The 18,980-nt window shown below is 44.8% G+C and overlaps 1 protein-coding gene across 1 annotated transcript in view; it reads right to left on the bottom strand.

Moving 5' to 3' along the window:
- The window catches only part of PLCH2 (phospholipase C eta 2), a 110,135-nt gene that overhangs the window by 6,952 nt on the left and 84,203 nt on the right, over positions 1–18,980 (bottom strand). Inside the window, 4 exon segments of the mRNA XM_026660024.2 lie at positions 604–1,663; positions 13,604–13,683; positions 15,058–15,204; positions 15,856–15,940. Of these exon segments, the coding sequence (XP_026515809.1) occupies positions 604–1,663; positions 13,604–13,683; positions 15,058–15,204; positions 15,856–15,940 (1,372 nt within the window).

An 18,980-nucleotide genomic window follows, 5' to 3' on the forward strand; every position in this document is an offset into this window, starting at 1 on the left:
CCAGTTTGGGAACCACTGATCTAGTCTGACCTCCTGCATAGCCCAGGCCAGAAAACCTCACCCAGTAATTCCTGCATGTAGCCCATAACTAGTAGCTGAAATAGAGAATATCTAGATTGTAAGTTCCTTGGGGCTGGGAGTGTCTTTAATTGTGTGTTTGTACAGCGCTTAGCACAACCAAGTCCCTGTGCACTCTACCGCAATACAGATCATAACGATAATGAGGATGACAATAGTCAGGGTGGACAGCAGTGTTGCTTTCCCCATTCAATCTCTAAGCAATGCTCTGGTTGGGAGTCTCAAAATTTACTTAGTATCATACTAGATTCATGATTAAAATCTCCACTCCACATTCATGGACAACAGATGGATGTGCTACTGCAGATGGTTTGCTAGGTATGGAAAGGACCAGTCTAGGTCAGACACAACTAGGGAACAAAACAAAGCCCATTTATGCAGAAATGTTTTTCTTTTACTGACAAAAACAAAATGAGCTACGGTGGCAAAATAAAAATGTGGGAGCTTCTAAGGGGAGGAGCTATGAGGAAGCCAAGGCAATGAGGTGATCTAAGGCAAATGGGGTGAAAAAAAATCTGGTCTTACCAGTAAAGAATATAGGGGATTTACTTCGAATTTCCTCCAATTTTTGAACGAACAAGGCATTCATTTCCCTCTGAAGGGTGCCCACTTGCCTTCGGGAATTCTCAGACAAGCGCTTGGGGAATTCTGGACTTCCAAGACTCTCTAGACTGCTGGAGTTGGAGGATATTGAGCCATTGCTGGCGGTCACCAAGTTGACAGTGCTTCCATACTTGCCACCTGATTGGCACTGCCACCTCTGCCGGGGATGACCTTTCATCCCGTGACATTTAGTTTCACCATTTTTCTTCCCTGGAGTCACAAAGGACTGAGTGCTCCTTGGTTGATCACTGGCCATTCCGAGGCTGCTGCAAGTCTGCAAATCTGACCGAGGCCTGGGTTGCTCTGTTATACCCCAATTTTTTAGTTCTAACCTCTCATCTCCCGTTATACTGCTATACTGATCATGGTGCAGCAGATCTTTAGCGATTGGCCTGGTAGCATGGTCACTCCACTTGCATTCTAGATCGGGGCTCTCCTTGGAACCAATCATGCATTTCATGCAATTGGTTGCCACTCCGATCCTACCAGAGCCATTGATGGCGCAGCGTGCAAAGACGCTCTGTTTCTCCTGCTGGTGCTCCTGGAGACGGACCCTGTTGGACCTCCAGGGGGGCTCACTGAAAGTTGCACCCCCGTGAGTACGAGTTTGGCGTTTACCTTTACCAGAACTATGGGCCTTACCTTTCAACCCTTTGCCATGTACCTCTCCATTGGCCCCCTCTCGGGGAGCCAGCGATGGAGAGGAGCTTTCTGGCTCTTTGTCAAAACGAGGCTGTGAAGAATCTTCCAGTTCGCGGTCTTCACTGGCCCCTTCAGAGCTGTTGTCTTTGGCGTCGATAACAATCTCAGGAAAGCCTTTCTTGTTCTTCTTCTGACTCTTGGTAGGGGCACTGGCCGTCCGCCGTAAGATGTGGCTGCTAAAGGAGTGTTTGCGATGGAGCTGACCAGCAGCATGACTGTCTAGCGAGGCCTGTTTTGGATTTCTGAGGAATAGACCTTTTAAGCCCAGAGCTTGCTTGACCTGGAAAATAAAAGAAACCCCCATAATAGAAGATGTGCATATCTGCCCTGGCGCACAAGTACTTGAGGTGCAGTAAAGTACAAAGGAGTGTCCCCCTTCCCAATTCCTGTGAAATTGTCACTGCCCAGTACCAGAGCTGTTTGGAAAATGAGGGGAATAGAGAAGGCAAATGGGTTTGCAGAATTTCATCGCTGTTTTTCATTGAAATGTTGTTTTAATTTTTCCAACCAGCTTTATTCCTGTATTAATGACCCTTCCTTTAGCTTTACTCTTGTATTAATAATCCTTGTATTACTACACATCTCCTTACAAGGAAATCCACAGGGGCGAGATATTGGGAGGAAAAACACTAAATAAGGACCCGAATTCTGAAAGGTGCAGCGTACCCCAATGCCTACTGAAAGCAGCAAGCTTTGGGGTACTCAGAAATGTACAGCCTTGGGACTCCCAAGGATGAATTTCAAGGAACTTTTTCAAAATACTAGTTATTGTTTTGCTATCTCCATGGCACAGCTGGTGGGTCAGCCCTACAGTGTGCCCGCAAGTGTGAACGGTTCACACCCACAGGCTCACTATGAGGATGCAGAGCAGAACTTGGGGGTGAGGGGAGAAGAGGCAATCGACTCATCAGTGGAATCCGGGGTAAGTAGAGACTTACAAATTTGTTGTCAAGTTAGTGCTTTCCTTTAACAAAATAAAACTTCTTAAAATAGTTAATTTATATTTAATTTTAACAAACCCTGAAAGTGTTTTAATGTTTAAAAAATACTTTAACAGTAGTAACACCAAATGTAAAAGAACATATTAAGAATGTACATTACAGCAACTCTGAATGTCTCTGGTTACCCCGATCAGCCAGTTTCTTGAGTCCCACAATGATGGCACTCAACAAACGGACAACAACATTACACCTGTAATGTTCACTGCAACTTCTTCGCTGAGTGATAGTTATGGGTCTGATCCAACTCCTATTTCAGCCCACAGGGTTCTTCCACTGACCTCAATGGAAGTTGGATGAGCACCTTAAACAAAAAGTAGCGGGTGTCGTAAGTGAGTTACTCTCTAGCATATTACATTGCTGTATCTATCTAAGGCAAGCCATTAACCCCCTCCCTGGCTCTCCAATGCAAAGCTTCCTAGAAATGGGGCAGGCTATTATTCAACAAGATAAAGACGACATTTGTGCGCGTCCAGGGAACAGCTTGCTGTTCTTTCACTGCAGTGTCTTACGCAGCTGGCTTATCTGAGCACCACGTTCATTCCCCCGCTAGCCAGGCCAAACACCTGTAACTGGCTCTGCTACAGGACAGAAGGAAAGGGGAAATAGCCAATGGAAAGAGTCCCTAGGGGCTGCCCGTGTCGCTTTGTGAGCCTACACACTGTGCTGCACTTTTTAAAATCAGAGGCTCCCTGGACATCTCAGTGGACCTTTCTCTAACCCTCTGGTGTCGCCTCACTAAGCCACTGATGACAGCCGGAATTTAGCCAGCCTGAGTGACTGTCCCAAGCCTCTTTCCTTTTACCCTCATCCTGGGCCACCTTTCCCTTGGCTATGGACCAAAGCCATTCCCCTTGTGCCAGCTGCCACCAGGAAAGGCACAAAGTCTCAGAGGAGAACGCTGTGTCACCCTGCAGAGCTGTACTGCATGCAGTGGCACAGGGCTTCCCCTAGGCCCGCCCATAATACAGATAAAACTAATAATATATATTGCAAACAAACAATTATTTTAAAAGGGTCACTTCATTTAGGCTAGGCCAGTCTGGCAGAAAAACCCAATACAGGTTTTTTTAAAAAGTCAATTAAAAATGATGTTTTTGCAATTAAATAAGTCACCTGTAATACTGGAAACCAAGACACAACAGCGCCGGGCTACTGCACGAGTACCAGGCAGAAAAAGTGAATAGAAACAGGGGGCCTGAATTTCCACCGTCTTTCATCTTGTGCGGTCAGTTAACAACTGTGCAGAGTGGGTGTCAAATGCTTCCAATCAGAATTCTCCCCTCTCTAAGGCCTTGTCTACACGGCCACTTACAGCAGTGAAACTTTCTTCACTCAGGGGTGTGAAAAAACACACACCCCAAGCGCTGCAAGTTTCAGCGCTGTAAAGTGCCAGTGTAGACAATGGACCAGCGCTGGGAGCTATTCCCCTCGCGGAGGTGGTTTTATTACAGCACTGGGAGAGCTCTCTCCCCGCGCTGGAGCGCAACCACACAGCCATGTTACGTCAGCTGCATAGACAAACCCTGACACTTTGCACAGGAGTAACTGAGCACATGATGTGCAAGGGAGGGGAGAGTCAGGGTCCAAAGCAGAACTGAGAGGTCCAGACCAACTGACATGCAACAGCTGAAAACATAAACAACAGAAATGGGGTCAAGCTAAAACTGTATTTTTAAAAATCATTCCAATTTTAATCAGCCAAGGCATTCTTAGTAACATGGGTGAGGTTTCAATTTTTAAGCTGACAGTTTAATCAGACAATGCCCCTTCAATTAATAAAAAACCCACATTCCTCATTAAAAACCAAAATAACCCTGCAATTCAAATTGATCTTTACATTTTTTTAGTAACTGTAGGGAAGTCTAAAACAGCTATAAAATGCCACATTTTGTTCTATAGCATACATAAGGCTATCATAATAGCATACAGGAGACCAGGTATCCAGGCTCCAGCACCAGAAATGTTCCTGTCTCAAGGACAGATTCTGTCCCTCCCCACCCATCTGATTGTGTTTTAATCAATTCCTACCAGACAACCTCCTCATCCAATATCCCTCATGCACATTTTCATCATTGGAGAAACACATTATAAACAAGCAAAGGCAGTCAGAGCCATAATAAATACATTTCAATGCTTATCCAAATGTTAAACACAGACAATTCCCCACACCCTCCCCCAGTTGATTTACAATTCAGTGAATTTTACAAAGTTTCAGCATTCCTATAAACATTCCAGGTGTACTTGCCAACTTTTTAAGTAACAAGCTGCTCATGCATAATAAAGGGCTCCTTTGGTTTTGATTGTGTGTTTAGAGCATCCTGTATATAACTTGCTTCTGTTGATCTGCTTTAGGAATTTCTCCTCTAACCAGTTCATCCCTCCCTGAACTCTGTCACGTTTGCAGTTTGATCAGATTCTCCTGGAGTAGCAGGGTAATTTTGGTCCTCTATTTGGGGTGTAAAGAGGAGTACACATGCTCTTATCAGCGGCCCCACAAGCCAGGGCTTGAAATTTATCAGCTATGAGATAGAGGTTGCAACTAATTCAGTGTCGCTACCAGCTAGAAGTTAGCTTGCAGTTACTTTGGATCCTTTGCCCTGTGATGTCATAGAGGAGGTCATATTTCTGCAATACCATTTGTAAGTGCAGAAGAAGTGTCAAATTTAAGTGATTTACTTTCCTGCCCCAGAACACATGGTCAGATTCACCAGGATGCTCTGCCTGGCTTCAGAGCTAGGAAGCAGCTGCACACCCAGTTCAACCAGCCAGCGAGGCTGGGTTTAAACCTGCTCTGTGCCATCCTATAAACCTAGCCCATAAAAATCTTAGTTTAGGGGCCTGATCCAAAACCCACTGAAGTCAACGGGAATGTCTCTTTCAACTTCAGTGGGGTTTGGATCAGCCGTATACCTGGCAAGAGTAAGCATGTTTCTGTGTGAAGAAGAGATGAGCAAGAAGAAACGTACCTGTTTAAAGAAAGAAGACGAGGACCAATTATTCCCATAAGCCAACAAGGGCAGTGCACACAGTATAGGGCAGGGAAATATGAGGTTAAATATCAATAAGCTCTGTGTGGGCAAAAGAGACCCGAAGAGCTCTGTGTAGCTCCAAACTCTGTCTCTTTCACCAACAGAGATTTCACCAATAAAAGAGAATATCTCACCCACCTTGTCTCTCTAATATCCTGGGACCAACAGGGCTATAAACAACACTACAAACAAATATACCCTCTGTGACATTTAGGGCAAGAGAACAAGCTATTAAGGGAGGTTGTGGACTCACCATCACTGGAGAAATTCAAAGCTAGATTAAACATTTGTTGTTGAGCAACCGCATCTGCTAATAACCAGAGCAGGAAAGAAATTATACCAGCCAAAATATGAAGTTTCCAAGCAGAATCCAATTGAGACAAGTTGGCAAGTGCACTCATTTACTACTATAAATTGATAATCAGACCCATTATAAAATACTTGCAAAATTCAGAAAAATCTCCAAACACACACACACACACAAATAACCCCAATTAAAACGAAAGAAAGTGGCCCACTGATGGAATGGGTGATGTGCAGTGAAGGGCCCCAGGTATCATTCTAGCTTATCTGGTGCATCTTTGTTAGACTTGCCATTAATGCTTGAATCAAATTACGGATTCAAGATCCCAAATCCAGTGCAAATTTGGTTAAAAAAATAAAATAAAATAAAAAAGGTAAAAACAAGAGTCATTTAGAAGAAGATCCAGAATATCTGCTTTCAGCTCCAATTCTAGCTTTTGCAAACAGTGCTGGCCATTTCCTTCTCCAAAGCAGACCTATAGAAATCAGCACCAGACCCTTTGGTCCTTACAGTTGACTTTCCCAAAACTTAACCACATTACGTTAAATGATATCACATACAACTGAAGGAACCGGTTTGAACTGCAGCTTAAAAAAAAACAAAACAAAAAAAGATATTAGGATGTAGGAGAAGAGACAGCAAGTGAGAGAGAGGGGGGGGGGGGGGGAAAAAAGAAAGATTTTTATCCTGGATCTGCTTCATAAATGGTGGGCTCTCTGGCTGATCAATGACCCGACAAAACTGACCAAGTAAAACGTCACAATCCATGTTATATGAGTTGAGCAGTTTCAAAATGCTAATAAGGAAACACCAATGCTAATGAGTTCACTGGTTAGAGGCATGCAGGTGTGTGGTGGTGCTCACTACACCTTCCTGAGTCAGGAGGGGGTACCTTCAAGGCTCCTAAAAATGCTCTGCTTCTAAAAGTAGACTTTTTTTGACATAGAGAAGTCCACTGAAATCACAAACAGACAGAGTAAAGGCAAGTAAGACACAAAACAACATTGAGGGAGGATCTAAGAGATATGCACATCTAGAAAAACATGAGAAATTCCACAATACATGAATAGACTACAGAAGAGACAGAAACAGAAGATCAAATCTAGGAGACAGAACGGTCCATAAAGAGGTTTTAGGTTAACTAGAGGTGCTGGGACACCCTATTTTTGCAACTATGAATTATTGAAGAAGTGACAATACCTAAGTTTAGGAGAATGCTAGTGAAGAACAACATTTGCACTGGAGCAAATGGACCAGTAAGGATAGGCAAAACCAGGGGTTGATTATGGTTGTCTGGAGACATGTGACATGGCTTTCACACAGGTGTATGGGGAAATAGTCAGATATACGGTTCTGGTTTTGACCCATTGTTACTGATTGAGAATTGTTTTTGAAAATTTGTTTGTTCCAATAATATAAACACAGCACAGAACCACCCAAAATTAACATGATCAAGGCATTTGCACAGGTTCCTACCACAGGTCCACCCAGGGTTCTTTTTCAAGTAAAGTTGGTTGGAAAATGCCAAGGGGGGAGATTAAAATTTTTGTCCAAGAATGTTCCCAACTTTTGGTCAAAAATAATAATAATAAAACAACTCACAGATTTTCCAACCATCTCAATTTATAAGCAACATCGGATACAAAGAGCTTAATTTTCAGAAGCACCCTCCCGTTTGGTTCTTGAATAGAAATGTGGGGACATTGTCTAGTACATAGATGTCTAACACCAGCAAATATTAATGCCTGCAAAGTCTTTTCGCACTTATATCCAGATAGAAACATGGAATGGAGCAGAAGTCTTTCTGAAAAACTGGAGTCAACATCCTTTCAGTTTAAAGGTTCATTCCTCAGCTGGTATAAAACAGAATAGCTTCACTGGTGTCAATAAGCCAATTCCCCAGCGGGTGTAAACTGGACATAGCTCCAATGAATACACTGATTTACACCATCTCATGACCTGGCCCTAAATCTAAACAATAGGAACTGATCCAGTGATTTGAGACCAGACAAAACCAGAGACTGGAACAACATTGCTAAGAGGCTAAAATGCAGGAGATTTCAACTCTAACCATTAGCAAAGCAGACAAATAGAAGTTGATCCAAGCATATAAGCAAGAAGTCTGAGCTAACAAGAGGTGTAGGGGTTCCGATGGAGGCTACAGAAGTCTTGTTGACTATAATCTTTATAATCAACTGGGGAGTGTTCCAGATGTAGATTGTAGGTCAGATACTGCCATTTTTGCTCTTGTTGAGTCTAAACTTACTCCATCTGCAGTTCTGTTGATTACAATGAGTCTGCTTACACGTCAAGGTACTACCTAACATGAGGGTAGCAGAATGTGGTCCAAAGAGACTGGGGTGAGCAGGTGTTGTGCGAGGTGGAGACACAGGGCTGGCCGGGGGTGTTTTGTCTCACATTTTGTAGAATATGTGATTGGAAGTGTCCACAGACTCATTAAAAAGCTGTGTCTTCCTGAGGTGAGATCTCAGTATTAGCATATGAACACCAGCAAAGCTAAAGAGGCTGACGTGGTAATGAGAAGCAACAAGCGGCATGTGTAATATATTGAGAACATGAAAAGGAAATAAAGCAATCAGAAAACAAATCAGCTCAGTAGATTGGAAGCTAAGAGATAAAGACAGGGATGAAACAGCAAGACACAACAGGGGTCCTTTGATGTGCTTAAAGATAACTACTTGTGTAAGACAGCGTTCGGAGAAAAATCCAACAACCCAAAAGTTCCTGTAAAGGTTTAAACAGATGAGTCACCCTGCTGCAAATTAAAATGATCTATCAGCAAGTTACTCAAGGGGAAAAAGGAGAAATCAAGAAAGCAAATAATTATGCGAGACTGACCAAGGATGTAATAAAAGGAAGTGCCTGCCTTCAACTAAAGAAAGGCAAATTTAGATATGAAATAGTTTCCTAGGAGCAGTTAAACCAAGGAACTGCCACACAAGAGGGGGCAAAGGACACTTCAGAGGAAACGTTCACCAAGATTAGGGATGACTATGATTTAGGAGGTCATCTTCCTCTTGCTGTAACACAATAGGGTGCACTGAGGAGAGACAGTAGAACTTGACCTGTAGATGACCAGGGCTGAAGAGACAACTTCTCTGCATCTAAGAATCATATAAGGCAAAGGGATACAAAACCAGAGACCACATGCCAGCCGGCAGCAAGAGGCTAGAAGGAAGTGGGCACCTTAGAAAGAAACTTAACTGGAAATTAAATGCCTTCATCTTATTGCTCCCCTTTTTCATCCCCTCTGATCCCAGCATGTGGCTGGGCAGGTGGGCACTTTCCTTCCCCTTCCTTTGTGGCTGTTGCCAGGCAACACTTGAAACAGTTTTACCCTCAAACCATCAGAAGCTGGCATCAGATGCTCCCTAGCTTCCCCTCGGACTTCTTTGAACTGAGACAAAGTCTTTATTGTTTATTTCGTTATTTCTTGCTGCCCTAATTAAAATCTCCTGTCACCTTCCCCTGCCTTTAATTAGGGCCATGTTTTTAAAAAAAAAGAAAGAAAAAAGAAAACAGCACATTTAAGCTTTTTTAAAAAGGAAAGGAAAAAAGAGTTGAAAATGTGCCCTTTGAATTTAATTGACTTCCAAGTTTGAGAATGGCTGGGCATTTAAAAACAGCCCTCTGGAGGATAATGACAAAGCTCCCATTGACTTCAAGGGAGCCAAGATTTCACTCAATAAGAGAAGAGTCTTAGGCTATGTCTACACTACGCAGCTTTTAGTGACACGGCTGTGTCACTACAGCCATGCTGCTAAAAGGTGCGTAGCGTAGCCGCTGTTTGTTGGCTCTCCTGCCGACAAAAAACGCCTACCCCCAATGAGCGGCGTTAGCGTTGTCGTCAGGAGAGCGCTCCGGCTGACAAAGCGCTGTTCACACCAGTGCTTGTCGTCAACAAAACTTGTGTCTTTCAGTGGGGTGTTTTTTTAACACCTCTGAACGACAGAAGTTTTGTCTTTCACTTGCCAATGTAGACAAAGACTTTGATGGCTCTGGGAAAGTTGGAACAGTAAGGGTATATAAGGCCTTTCACCTTTGTAGGTATATGTACAAAAACTATAGCCTACTGTTGTTTTTAGGGTCTCTTCTTTCTTGTCTCCCACCCTCATCCCCAGGTTTGTTTTCATTCTTGGCATCTTCAGATGGACAAAAACTAGCCCATCTCCTTTTGCCTGTTGCAGTAGAAGGGGCCAGATGTGAAGTAACTCTTATAAAGAGGGAGGTAACTCATGAAGTAACGGAAATGGAGTAGTCTCTTGATGGAACATTCCTTCTCTGTACATCCCCTCTCCAATCACCTGGGGCCATAGATAAAGTCCTGATGCTCCCCCCTCTGCACCCTACAACCCCCCACCATTGTGGAGTGTGCAGTAATTAAGTGCTAAGTAGTATTTGGGAAGTATAGGATTTAAGCTCCAGAAGCTGCTTCTTCTATAACAGACAAAGTTTTCTGGAGCTAAATAATCACCTGCGTACTATGATATGCAGCACTGGTAATCGTTTGGCCTTTTTCTCTCCCTTGTTTTGGGTTTGCAGCAAGGATAGTGGCAGCCGTTCCTTTCTGGGGGTTTTTTGGCAGGAGGATGCGGGGGGAAAGACGGCAGGTCAAATATGGGTGAAGTGGAGCATTCTGGGAACCGCTCCAACAACAGAAGCCCAAAAGCAAACACAATTAAACAGGTTTATAGTGGCAGGGGAGCTGTGAGTTGTGCCATCAGTGACAGTCTCGGTGGCTCGGGGCCATCTCCAGTTCAGCAAAGCATCTGCGCCACGGCTGAGAAGTTACAATAGGGTCTCATGGGAACCAACAGACACTTTCTGGACATTTCCAGGGTTTCCTAGCTCAGGCTGGGTCAGAAATAGCAGACTCATGTTTATGGAACTGCCTAAGCAACAGAGGTCTCACAACTGGCCCCAGCAACAGCATCCCTGAAAGGAGCAGGGGAAAGGAGGGGGCCTGGACAGCTTAGCCAGACACCTTATGGTCTACACTGCAATTAAAAAAGCTACGGCTGGCCTGTGACAGCTAACCTGGGCTCAGGCTAAGGGGCTGTTTAATTGCGGTGTAGACACGCTGCAGCCAAGCTCTAGGACCCTCCCACCTCAAATGTCTACACTGCAATTAAGCTGCTCCCTAGCCCGAGTCAGTGGGTATGGGCCAGCCGCGTGTGTGTCTAACTGCAGTGTAGACATATGCACAGTGTCCTCTGATGGAGGGCACCATATTGCCCGATCCCTCTAGCACACACTAGCTGCAGCAGCACGAACACACTGCATCAGGAGGGAGGGAAGAATGTACCTGTTTTGTAGCATTATGACTGGGGCAGGGAGCAGAATCTGCATTTAGAGAACGTTTTACTTTGGTAAATTCTATCACTTCTCTTTCCATGACCTGCCTTCAGTAGAGTTAACACGGGGGCGGGGGGTTGGCTGGGACAGTCAGCTCAGTAGCTGGGCTAGTGGAGCAGAGAGGCACGGTTAGGCGACTGCAGGTCAGTGCAAGGGGTGCAGTCCTGAGACGCTTTGTTTCACCTTCGTGGCCCAGTTAGGCACGCACCGGCTGCTGTCCTGAGGGCCCTGACCATCTGGCTCGCCCAGTCTAGGTGTGGTGGGGCAAGAGGGGCCAGGAAAGAGGCAATCGACCTGCACACAGTGACCCCAGAATCAAAAAAAGAGGTTTGTGGGGTAAAACCGAATGATGCTGCTTGAATCAAGGCCAGGGCGCATGTATCTGAAAGCAGGTCCCTGGGCCAAACCACGCTCTTCGCCACAGAATTATAGAAGGCTAAATCAGGTCTGATTTACACCCTGTGCAACTGCTTTGATCTCAGGCATTTAGCAGCGGTAGCTCAGGCCGAATCAGTCTCGTAATAGCTATTCTCAACCTGCCATTTATTCTCCTGTTCCTGGAGACTGGCATTAACTGGCCTGGGCATTACCAAGCTGTGGATGGGCTAGGCACACCACAGACTGGAGAGCCTAACACGGACCACGTTACTGCTCGTCACCCAGCACCGGCCACTTCCCTCTCACCCAAAGCTTTCAGGTCTCCTGCTCCTGAGAGCTATCCTCCTCTCACGAGGAAAATGACATCCTGGGTCAGACGCTGCAGACAAGGCTGCCGGCAAAGTCAGAAGGGAGGGAGCTGTGCCTGCCGGAAACCTGTCGATTCAGGCTTTAGATACCTGGGCAGTAATAGCCTGACAGTCCTCTCCTTGTAGAGGCATTAACTGAAATGAGCCATGGGATGTCCCTTCCAGAAACCCACCCTCTTTCTATGCTCCAAAGTGCAGCTTTCCCAGGAGTTAGCCCAACTCTTTCCTATTTTAGAAGTCACCTAAAATAGCCACATGACTTTAAAAACAATTATCCTAAAAATGAGCAACACTCGAGACTATTAGGATTCCTGGCCTGTTCAATACTGCCTCCTGCTGTCCGAATGCCGGTATTTCAGCCTGCTGCCCCTCTTTTTATCACCTCATACAAAACAATGGTTGCGGTTTCCAAAGCACTGCAGGAGCCACGCGGGAGATGTGTAACTAAACGCTATGGACTGCAGTGGAAAGAGTCTCCAATTCAGCTATGGGGGAAGCTTGACGCTCTTAGGCTGTACTGTCAACCTGGGAACTGTTCATCTGAAATCAGAACATGTCATCAAGGCAGTTCTGTTTTGACTGCATGTGAAGCAAGCCAAAGGCTGGACAGATGGATGCAGGTGAGGAGTGACCACTGAGCACCACAAACCAGGAGGGAGGCCACTTTGTGCACTTCTCAGCGCAACAAGAGTCAAAGACAGACCCGGAAATGAAAGTGCAGCAGCAGGGATCAAGTCTCCAAGCTGGCAACTCTTCAGCGCTATGTTTAAAATGCTAAAGCATCGGGGAGGCAGAGTGACAGAGCATTCATGGCATAAACTCTGCAGCCAGAAAGCCGCAACAATTCAGGTCTGCACTTTGAATTTAGGAGCACCAAATGTATCAGACGTACCCGAATATACGCACACACGTGTGCTGAAGTGCTATACCCCTGCCTATAAAACGCTGTCACTCACCAGGGTGCTGTCGTCCCCTTTTGGGCCTTTAGGAGCTGTCCACCAATTACACAATGCTTTAGGGGTGGGTGAGTCCTTCATTTTGCATGAGTGTTTGTATCAGTGTTACAAGGGGGGGGTGTTCAGAAACCACCAGAAGATGTGTTATGTAATGTATAGACAGCCTGACACGTTTTTATATGGTCTAAATGCTCCATTTTCTTCTGATTCCCCCACAAGGACTGGAAGACATGCCTGGTGCCTGGAGAGGCGTGTGGTGATGGAGAGAGAGAACCTGCTCACTGAACAAGCAGGCTCTCGCCAGCTTGTGCTGCCGCATCTGGCTGCATCGATAGCAGGACACTTAGGCGAAATCCTGAAGGCCTTACTCAGACAATGGGCTGAATTCTGCCATTTCAATGCAGCCACTTCAGAGTTACACCAGAGTTCCTAGCCAAGTTTTGTCCAGTAGCCGTAAGGAGTGAGTAAGAACTGCGTCAGGATTTGGCCCTTCATTAGGAGCAATATGGAGTGGGAAGCGATGGAAGAATGCCCCAGAACCGAAGCACTGTAAGGGGAGTATCTAGATAGGAATCTATTAGCCGTGCAATGGGGGTTCCTTCTCTGGTTGTGCCACCTGCTTATGCTACATGGATGTTTAAAGAGATCTCAGGCTACTATAAAAACCTCAGAGCGGCAGTTACTTGGATTCCACAAATGGGTTAGTTTGGGCCCCATCCCTGGGCTCTCCCCCTCCCTACATGGTACAAACCCCGCCAGCATGCTTACAAACGCAGGCCGCATTACGGCGCTGCAGTCAGTCACTCACCTTACCACAGATGTCATTAATAGCTACATGAACGAAGATGGACGCTTCTTCTATGCCTTCCAGGTACACGTGCCGATAGCCTGAAACACAGAGGGGGCAGAGATGAGAGCCTCCTGTCGCTACAGACTTTCCATTTCTAACCACAGGGGGGAAAAAATTAACAAGCTTTCTCCCGGCCCCGCCTAACCGCTGAGCACTCAGGCTTGTACATCATCTTGCCACACTTGATTTGGGTGAGAGCCACACACCATTTACAAAGTTTACTGGTGTTTTCCCCTGTCCCTTCCTTATTATAAAAAAAACAAACCTCACACTATTTTTTTCCACTTTCCACTATTGCTGCTGTCAGTTCTGCAATGTATAATTGATTAGCTTGTCCCTGGCAGGCTTGGGGCCATTATTAATACTTCAGCAGACGTTACAATCATTACCCAGATGGGGGCTGTGGGGTCCCCCCGCCCAAATAAACCTAAGTTCCCTCTGCTCTGATGGATAAAGAAAAAAGCTGCGCACAGGATGCTTTTATGTGAAATAAGATTGCACAAAAAGCAGGAAATAGACAGAAAAAAAAAACAAAAAACAAAACACCCAAAAAAATAAAAACAAACAAATCCCCAGATCTCACCAGCAGCCCAACTAGCAGCCTGCTTTACATTCAACTAGCACCGGCAGTAATTGTGGCCACTGGCGAGCTGCCAGCAAACACGAGACCAAATGCGACTCCAGCTTTGCTCAGGAAGGCTTTTGAAGTTTGCCCCACTGTCTATAAAAGTCACTGTACCTCATTTACGCTGTCGAAAGCCAAAACGCTGCCAAATAAAAATAATACATTTGAGAAAAAAAATAAAAGTTGTAGAACAACAGGACAGAACGAAATAGATCGTTTACTGGCGCCTTTGCAGTCCAGCATGCTTAGCTAAATAGTGCTTTCTCAGGTCCCTCCTGATCCTCTGCACTTCTACCCACTTTTAAACCTGAGCAGCGTAAGACATTCATTAATTAAGCTGCATAACATGCCTGTGATAGAGGCAAGGATTAGCATCCCCATTTTACAAGTGGGAAAACTGAAGCACAAGGGACCATATTTTCAAACGAGCTCCACACCAGTATCCATACAAGTACCTAAATAAGTAGCTACAATTTGTTCTCAATGAGAACTTCTGGACACTGAGCACCTTTGAAAATCTTGCCCGAGGAGGAGGTTATGTGACTTGGTCATGGTCACACGATGAGTTAGTGGTAGATGTGGGTACAGAACCCAGGAGTCCTGACTACCCAGTCTCCTGCTCTAGCCACCGGCTCACAACAACTCCCCAGGGCAGATGCACATTTGTGTGCACACGTGGCAACGCTACCCTGGGAGATATTTTACTTGTCACAATAAAGGAGTTTTATAGAACAAGGCCTCAGCCAATCGATCCTGTATGTCATCGAGACAAAGAGCACGGCCTTACCTGGCATCATGCTGGTAAAAGCTAATGTCCTCTGTCCAATGAAATCCCGCCCAATTGGATCATGATCCCACACCAGAAAGCGAACCAGCGCAATCTCTGGCATGTGCACTGTGAACACCAGAGTCTCCTCCCACATTGGATTGAAACCTGGGAATTGGAGAATCAGCTTTTGTTATTTACATTGCAGTGGCACCAAGCAGCCCCAGCTATGGGCCAGAAACCCATTTAGTCCTTGCTATGTTGTTCTGAAGATACATCAATTCCTACACAGTAATGGTCCCTCTAATCGACCATAAAGGCTTTGGTTCTGTATTCCTTGCACATCCGGAACTCCCACTCCTATCAGTGGGAGCTGCAATGGTGTAAGAAACACAGGATTTTCATGTCTCGCAAACATTTTTATCTTCTCCGAAGGTCTACTGAGTGGCAGAACAAGGAGTGATAGACCTGAGAAGTTGCTGGCTTTCAGTCTCCTGTCCTGACCACTACCCTTCTCTAATGAAGAGGAGTGTGATATAAATAAACAGATTGATCTGGGTGTCTGATCTCATTGCACCAAAACTGTAATTACACAACACTCCCTTACTTAGGCCCCGATTCAGCAAAACACATAGGAACACGCGTAATCGTCATTGAAGTTAACAACACTTAAGCTGTGCTAAATGCTTTGCTGCAATGGGTCTCAAGTTTGGCCCATTTTGCCTCCATGTGACAAAATGACCCTTCGAACTTCACGTCCAAGTGTGTACTAGATGGCAAGGGGGAAACAAAAAACAAACACCCAAACCATGGTCTTACCATTGTCATCAACTACTCTAGTTTGCTCTTTGTAGCAGTCCACTGGTAACCCTATGATCTCTACCTCTACAAATGGATCTATAATCTGGAAAAGAGAAAGGAAAGAATATTTTAAAAAATGAAAAAGACAGAAATCAAGTAATATCCTTATCTTCACCACATGGGCATCAAACGCTATTGCAGATGAAACAGCCAGGGTCATATGGGTAACTTGTCGCTTTGCTGCTAAAAGATGTAGGACTATATCACATTAAAAAAATATAATAACATTCATCATCATCATGTGACCGCTACTCCATTGATTCAAAATGGGTGTTACAGCTCACAGCAAGTTAACAGTTCTCTCTATTTGAATATCTTTCAACTCAGTGTACATCTAAGCAGAAGCTTTAAAAATTTCTTCAGGGTGGTCACCATTGCAAATAAGTTGTAAAGAGACAACTTGCAAGACAACATAAACTGAGTGAGTTCAGGGACCGTCTGGTCGTGGAAGATCTCGGTGACCAGAGAAGCAGCCTGGTCCAGTGGATAAAACAATGGACTACGACTCAGGACATGCAGGTTCTGTTCTAGTCTCTGACTGTGGGCAAATTACTTCTGCTCTCTGTGCCTCCTTTCCCACTCCTGCTATCTGTTTAGACTTAAGATCTTCATGACAGGGCACGTGTCCTGCTGGGTGTTTATACCTGCCTAGAACAACAGAGCCGCGATCTCAGTTGGGACCTCTAGGAACTAAAATTAACAATAGTGGGGATGAAGAATAGTAACTCAACCATTAGTTAGATCCTAGGAAAGCTTGCTACTGCTTTCAGTCAGTGTATGCTGAACACAGAGCGCGTACAACCACTAGTCAATACAGTCTCAGCAGGGAGAAGAGCCTTTCAAGTAATTGCTGTCCACGAAACTGACAAAAACGATAAGGAATCATCTCAAATCTGAGACCAACTAAATTGGGATGACAAAAAACAAAACAAACAAACAAACAAAAAACCACAGAGTGGCTGGACTGAGTAATGGCTGAATGCTAGAGTTTTGGTGTTCAGCAGAAAACAAATCTTCAACACACGGGATACTTTGTCACTAAAGAAAAACACAAGCATCTTACCTCCCTTCCTTATTGCTTGCAAGACAGCTGAATGTTCGGTATATATGAACCTTGTTCATATAGCTCTATTCTGCAAAAGGCTCTGGGGGAGGGCCTCTCTTTTCACAACGTGTATATAGTACCTAGCAGAACAAAGCCCTGATAATTGATTGGGGCCTCTAGGTCCTACCACCCAGCCAATAAAAGAAAGGGTGGGGTTTCCGAAAGCAGCGAAGGGCTTGTCTACACTTGAAATTCTACAGCAGCGTAGCTGCAGCATGTCACTGGAGACACTACCTGTGCCAATGGGAGGGGTTCTCCCATCCTTGCGGTTAATTTACCTCTTTGAGAGACGGTAGCTAGGTTGATGGAAGAATTCTTCCACTGACCCAGCACTGTCTGCACAGGGAAGTTAGGTGGGCTTAACTACATTGGGCAGGGGTGGGTGTTTTTCCATGTCCAGAGCAACGTAGCTAGGTCAACCGAACTTTTTAGTGTAGGTCAGGCCTAAGGGACTTTAGGGCACATGTGTCAATGGTGTTTCTAAGTCATTTAGGGTCTGTCTACGCTGCAGTTAAACACCCACAGCTGGCCCATGCCAGCTGACTCGGGCTCGTGGGGCTGTTCCATTCCATTCAAACTGGAATTTTAAAATTCTTAAAGTGTCAGTGAAAGCCTTGAAGCCCTATTATACTTCAGGACAATGCATTGTGTAAAGATGGACCTGAGCTGTGAAACTGGGATCCCTAAAGATTAGAGTTGGTCGAAAATTTTCAGACAGAACTATCTGCTGCCAGAAAAAGCAGATTCTGTGAAATCTAAACGTTTCATGGGAACGTATCAATTTCATCAAAATTTTCATAGGAAAGTATCCAAACATTTCATTTCAACTTTATTGTTTTGACTTTTCTATTCTATAAAAAGTTACCTATTTCGTTTTGTGAAAAAAATGTCAAGGTAGATTTTTTTTGTCTGATTTGGGACAAAAACAAATTGTGAAATATTGTAATCTCCCCGGGATGGAATTACCAAGTTTCTACCAGATATAATGACTATCACGGGTGTTGGAATCTGGAGTTTTGGGGCAACATCCGCTCAATTATTTTCTGCTTTTCCCCACCTTCAACCTTTTCTCTGTTTTGTTTTTAAAACTTTATTAGGGAACTATTCCTGCCAAAAGGACCCATTTGTCACCACCCTCTGCTTGTGACACCACAAACCCCTCCAGAGAATCTAACTGTGATGTCACAAAGTGAGGTTTGCCTCACTTGGGGGTGGGGAATACACAGGCAGGAGAGAAAGGAGATGAACAGTCCCTCTGAGGAGAAGACAACCTATGCACAGCCCAAGTGCCCTTGGCAATAAAAAAGGGAAGTGAAAGAAAGAGGTTGACTCATTATTTTCTATGTGGAGCCCATGGCCCATTAATCTTTCAATATTAGCAGCTCCTCCCACCCCACCAATAAATCTCGTTTGTATTACAGGAGCATCTAGAAGCTGTACCTGAGATCAAGGCCCCATTGTGCTAGGCGCTACACAGACGCGGAGACAGTCCCTATCCCAGAGAGAGAACAGGAGTACTTGTGGCACCTTAGAGACTAACAAATTTATTAGAGCATAAGCTTTCGTGGGCTACAACCCACTTCTTCGGATGCATATTGAGTGAAACATATCGAGGAGATATATATACACACATACAGAGAGCATGAACAGGTGGGAGTTGTCTTACCAACTCTGAGAGGCCAATTAAGTAAGAGAAAAAAAAAAGAGAGCTTTCACTCTCCACACACAAGACAGACAAAAGGCAGGAAAAGGGGAGACTATTATCCCCGTTTCACAGACGGGGACCTGAGGCACAGGGAGATTATGTGACTTGCCCAACAGGGAGTTTGTGGAAAAACTAGGACTGGAACCTGGATCTCTAAGGCAACAATCCAACAATTCAACCGCACACCATCCTGCTGCTTCTGGCCAGAATCTTCATTTGGATTATGACAGCCATTCCAGACTCACACTTGGATTATGACAGCCATTCCAGACT

The sequence above is a fragment of the Terrapene carolina genome, unplaced genomic scaffold (assembly GCF_002925995.2).
Source record: "Terrapene carolina triunguis isolate 2854851 unplaced genomic scaffold, T_m_triunguis-2.0 Scaffold714, whole genome shotgun sequence".
Classification (NCBI taxonomy): Eukaryota; Metazoa; Chordata; order Testudines; family Emydidae; genus Terrapene; species Terrapene triunguis.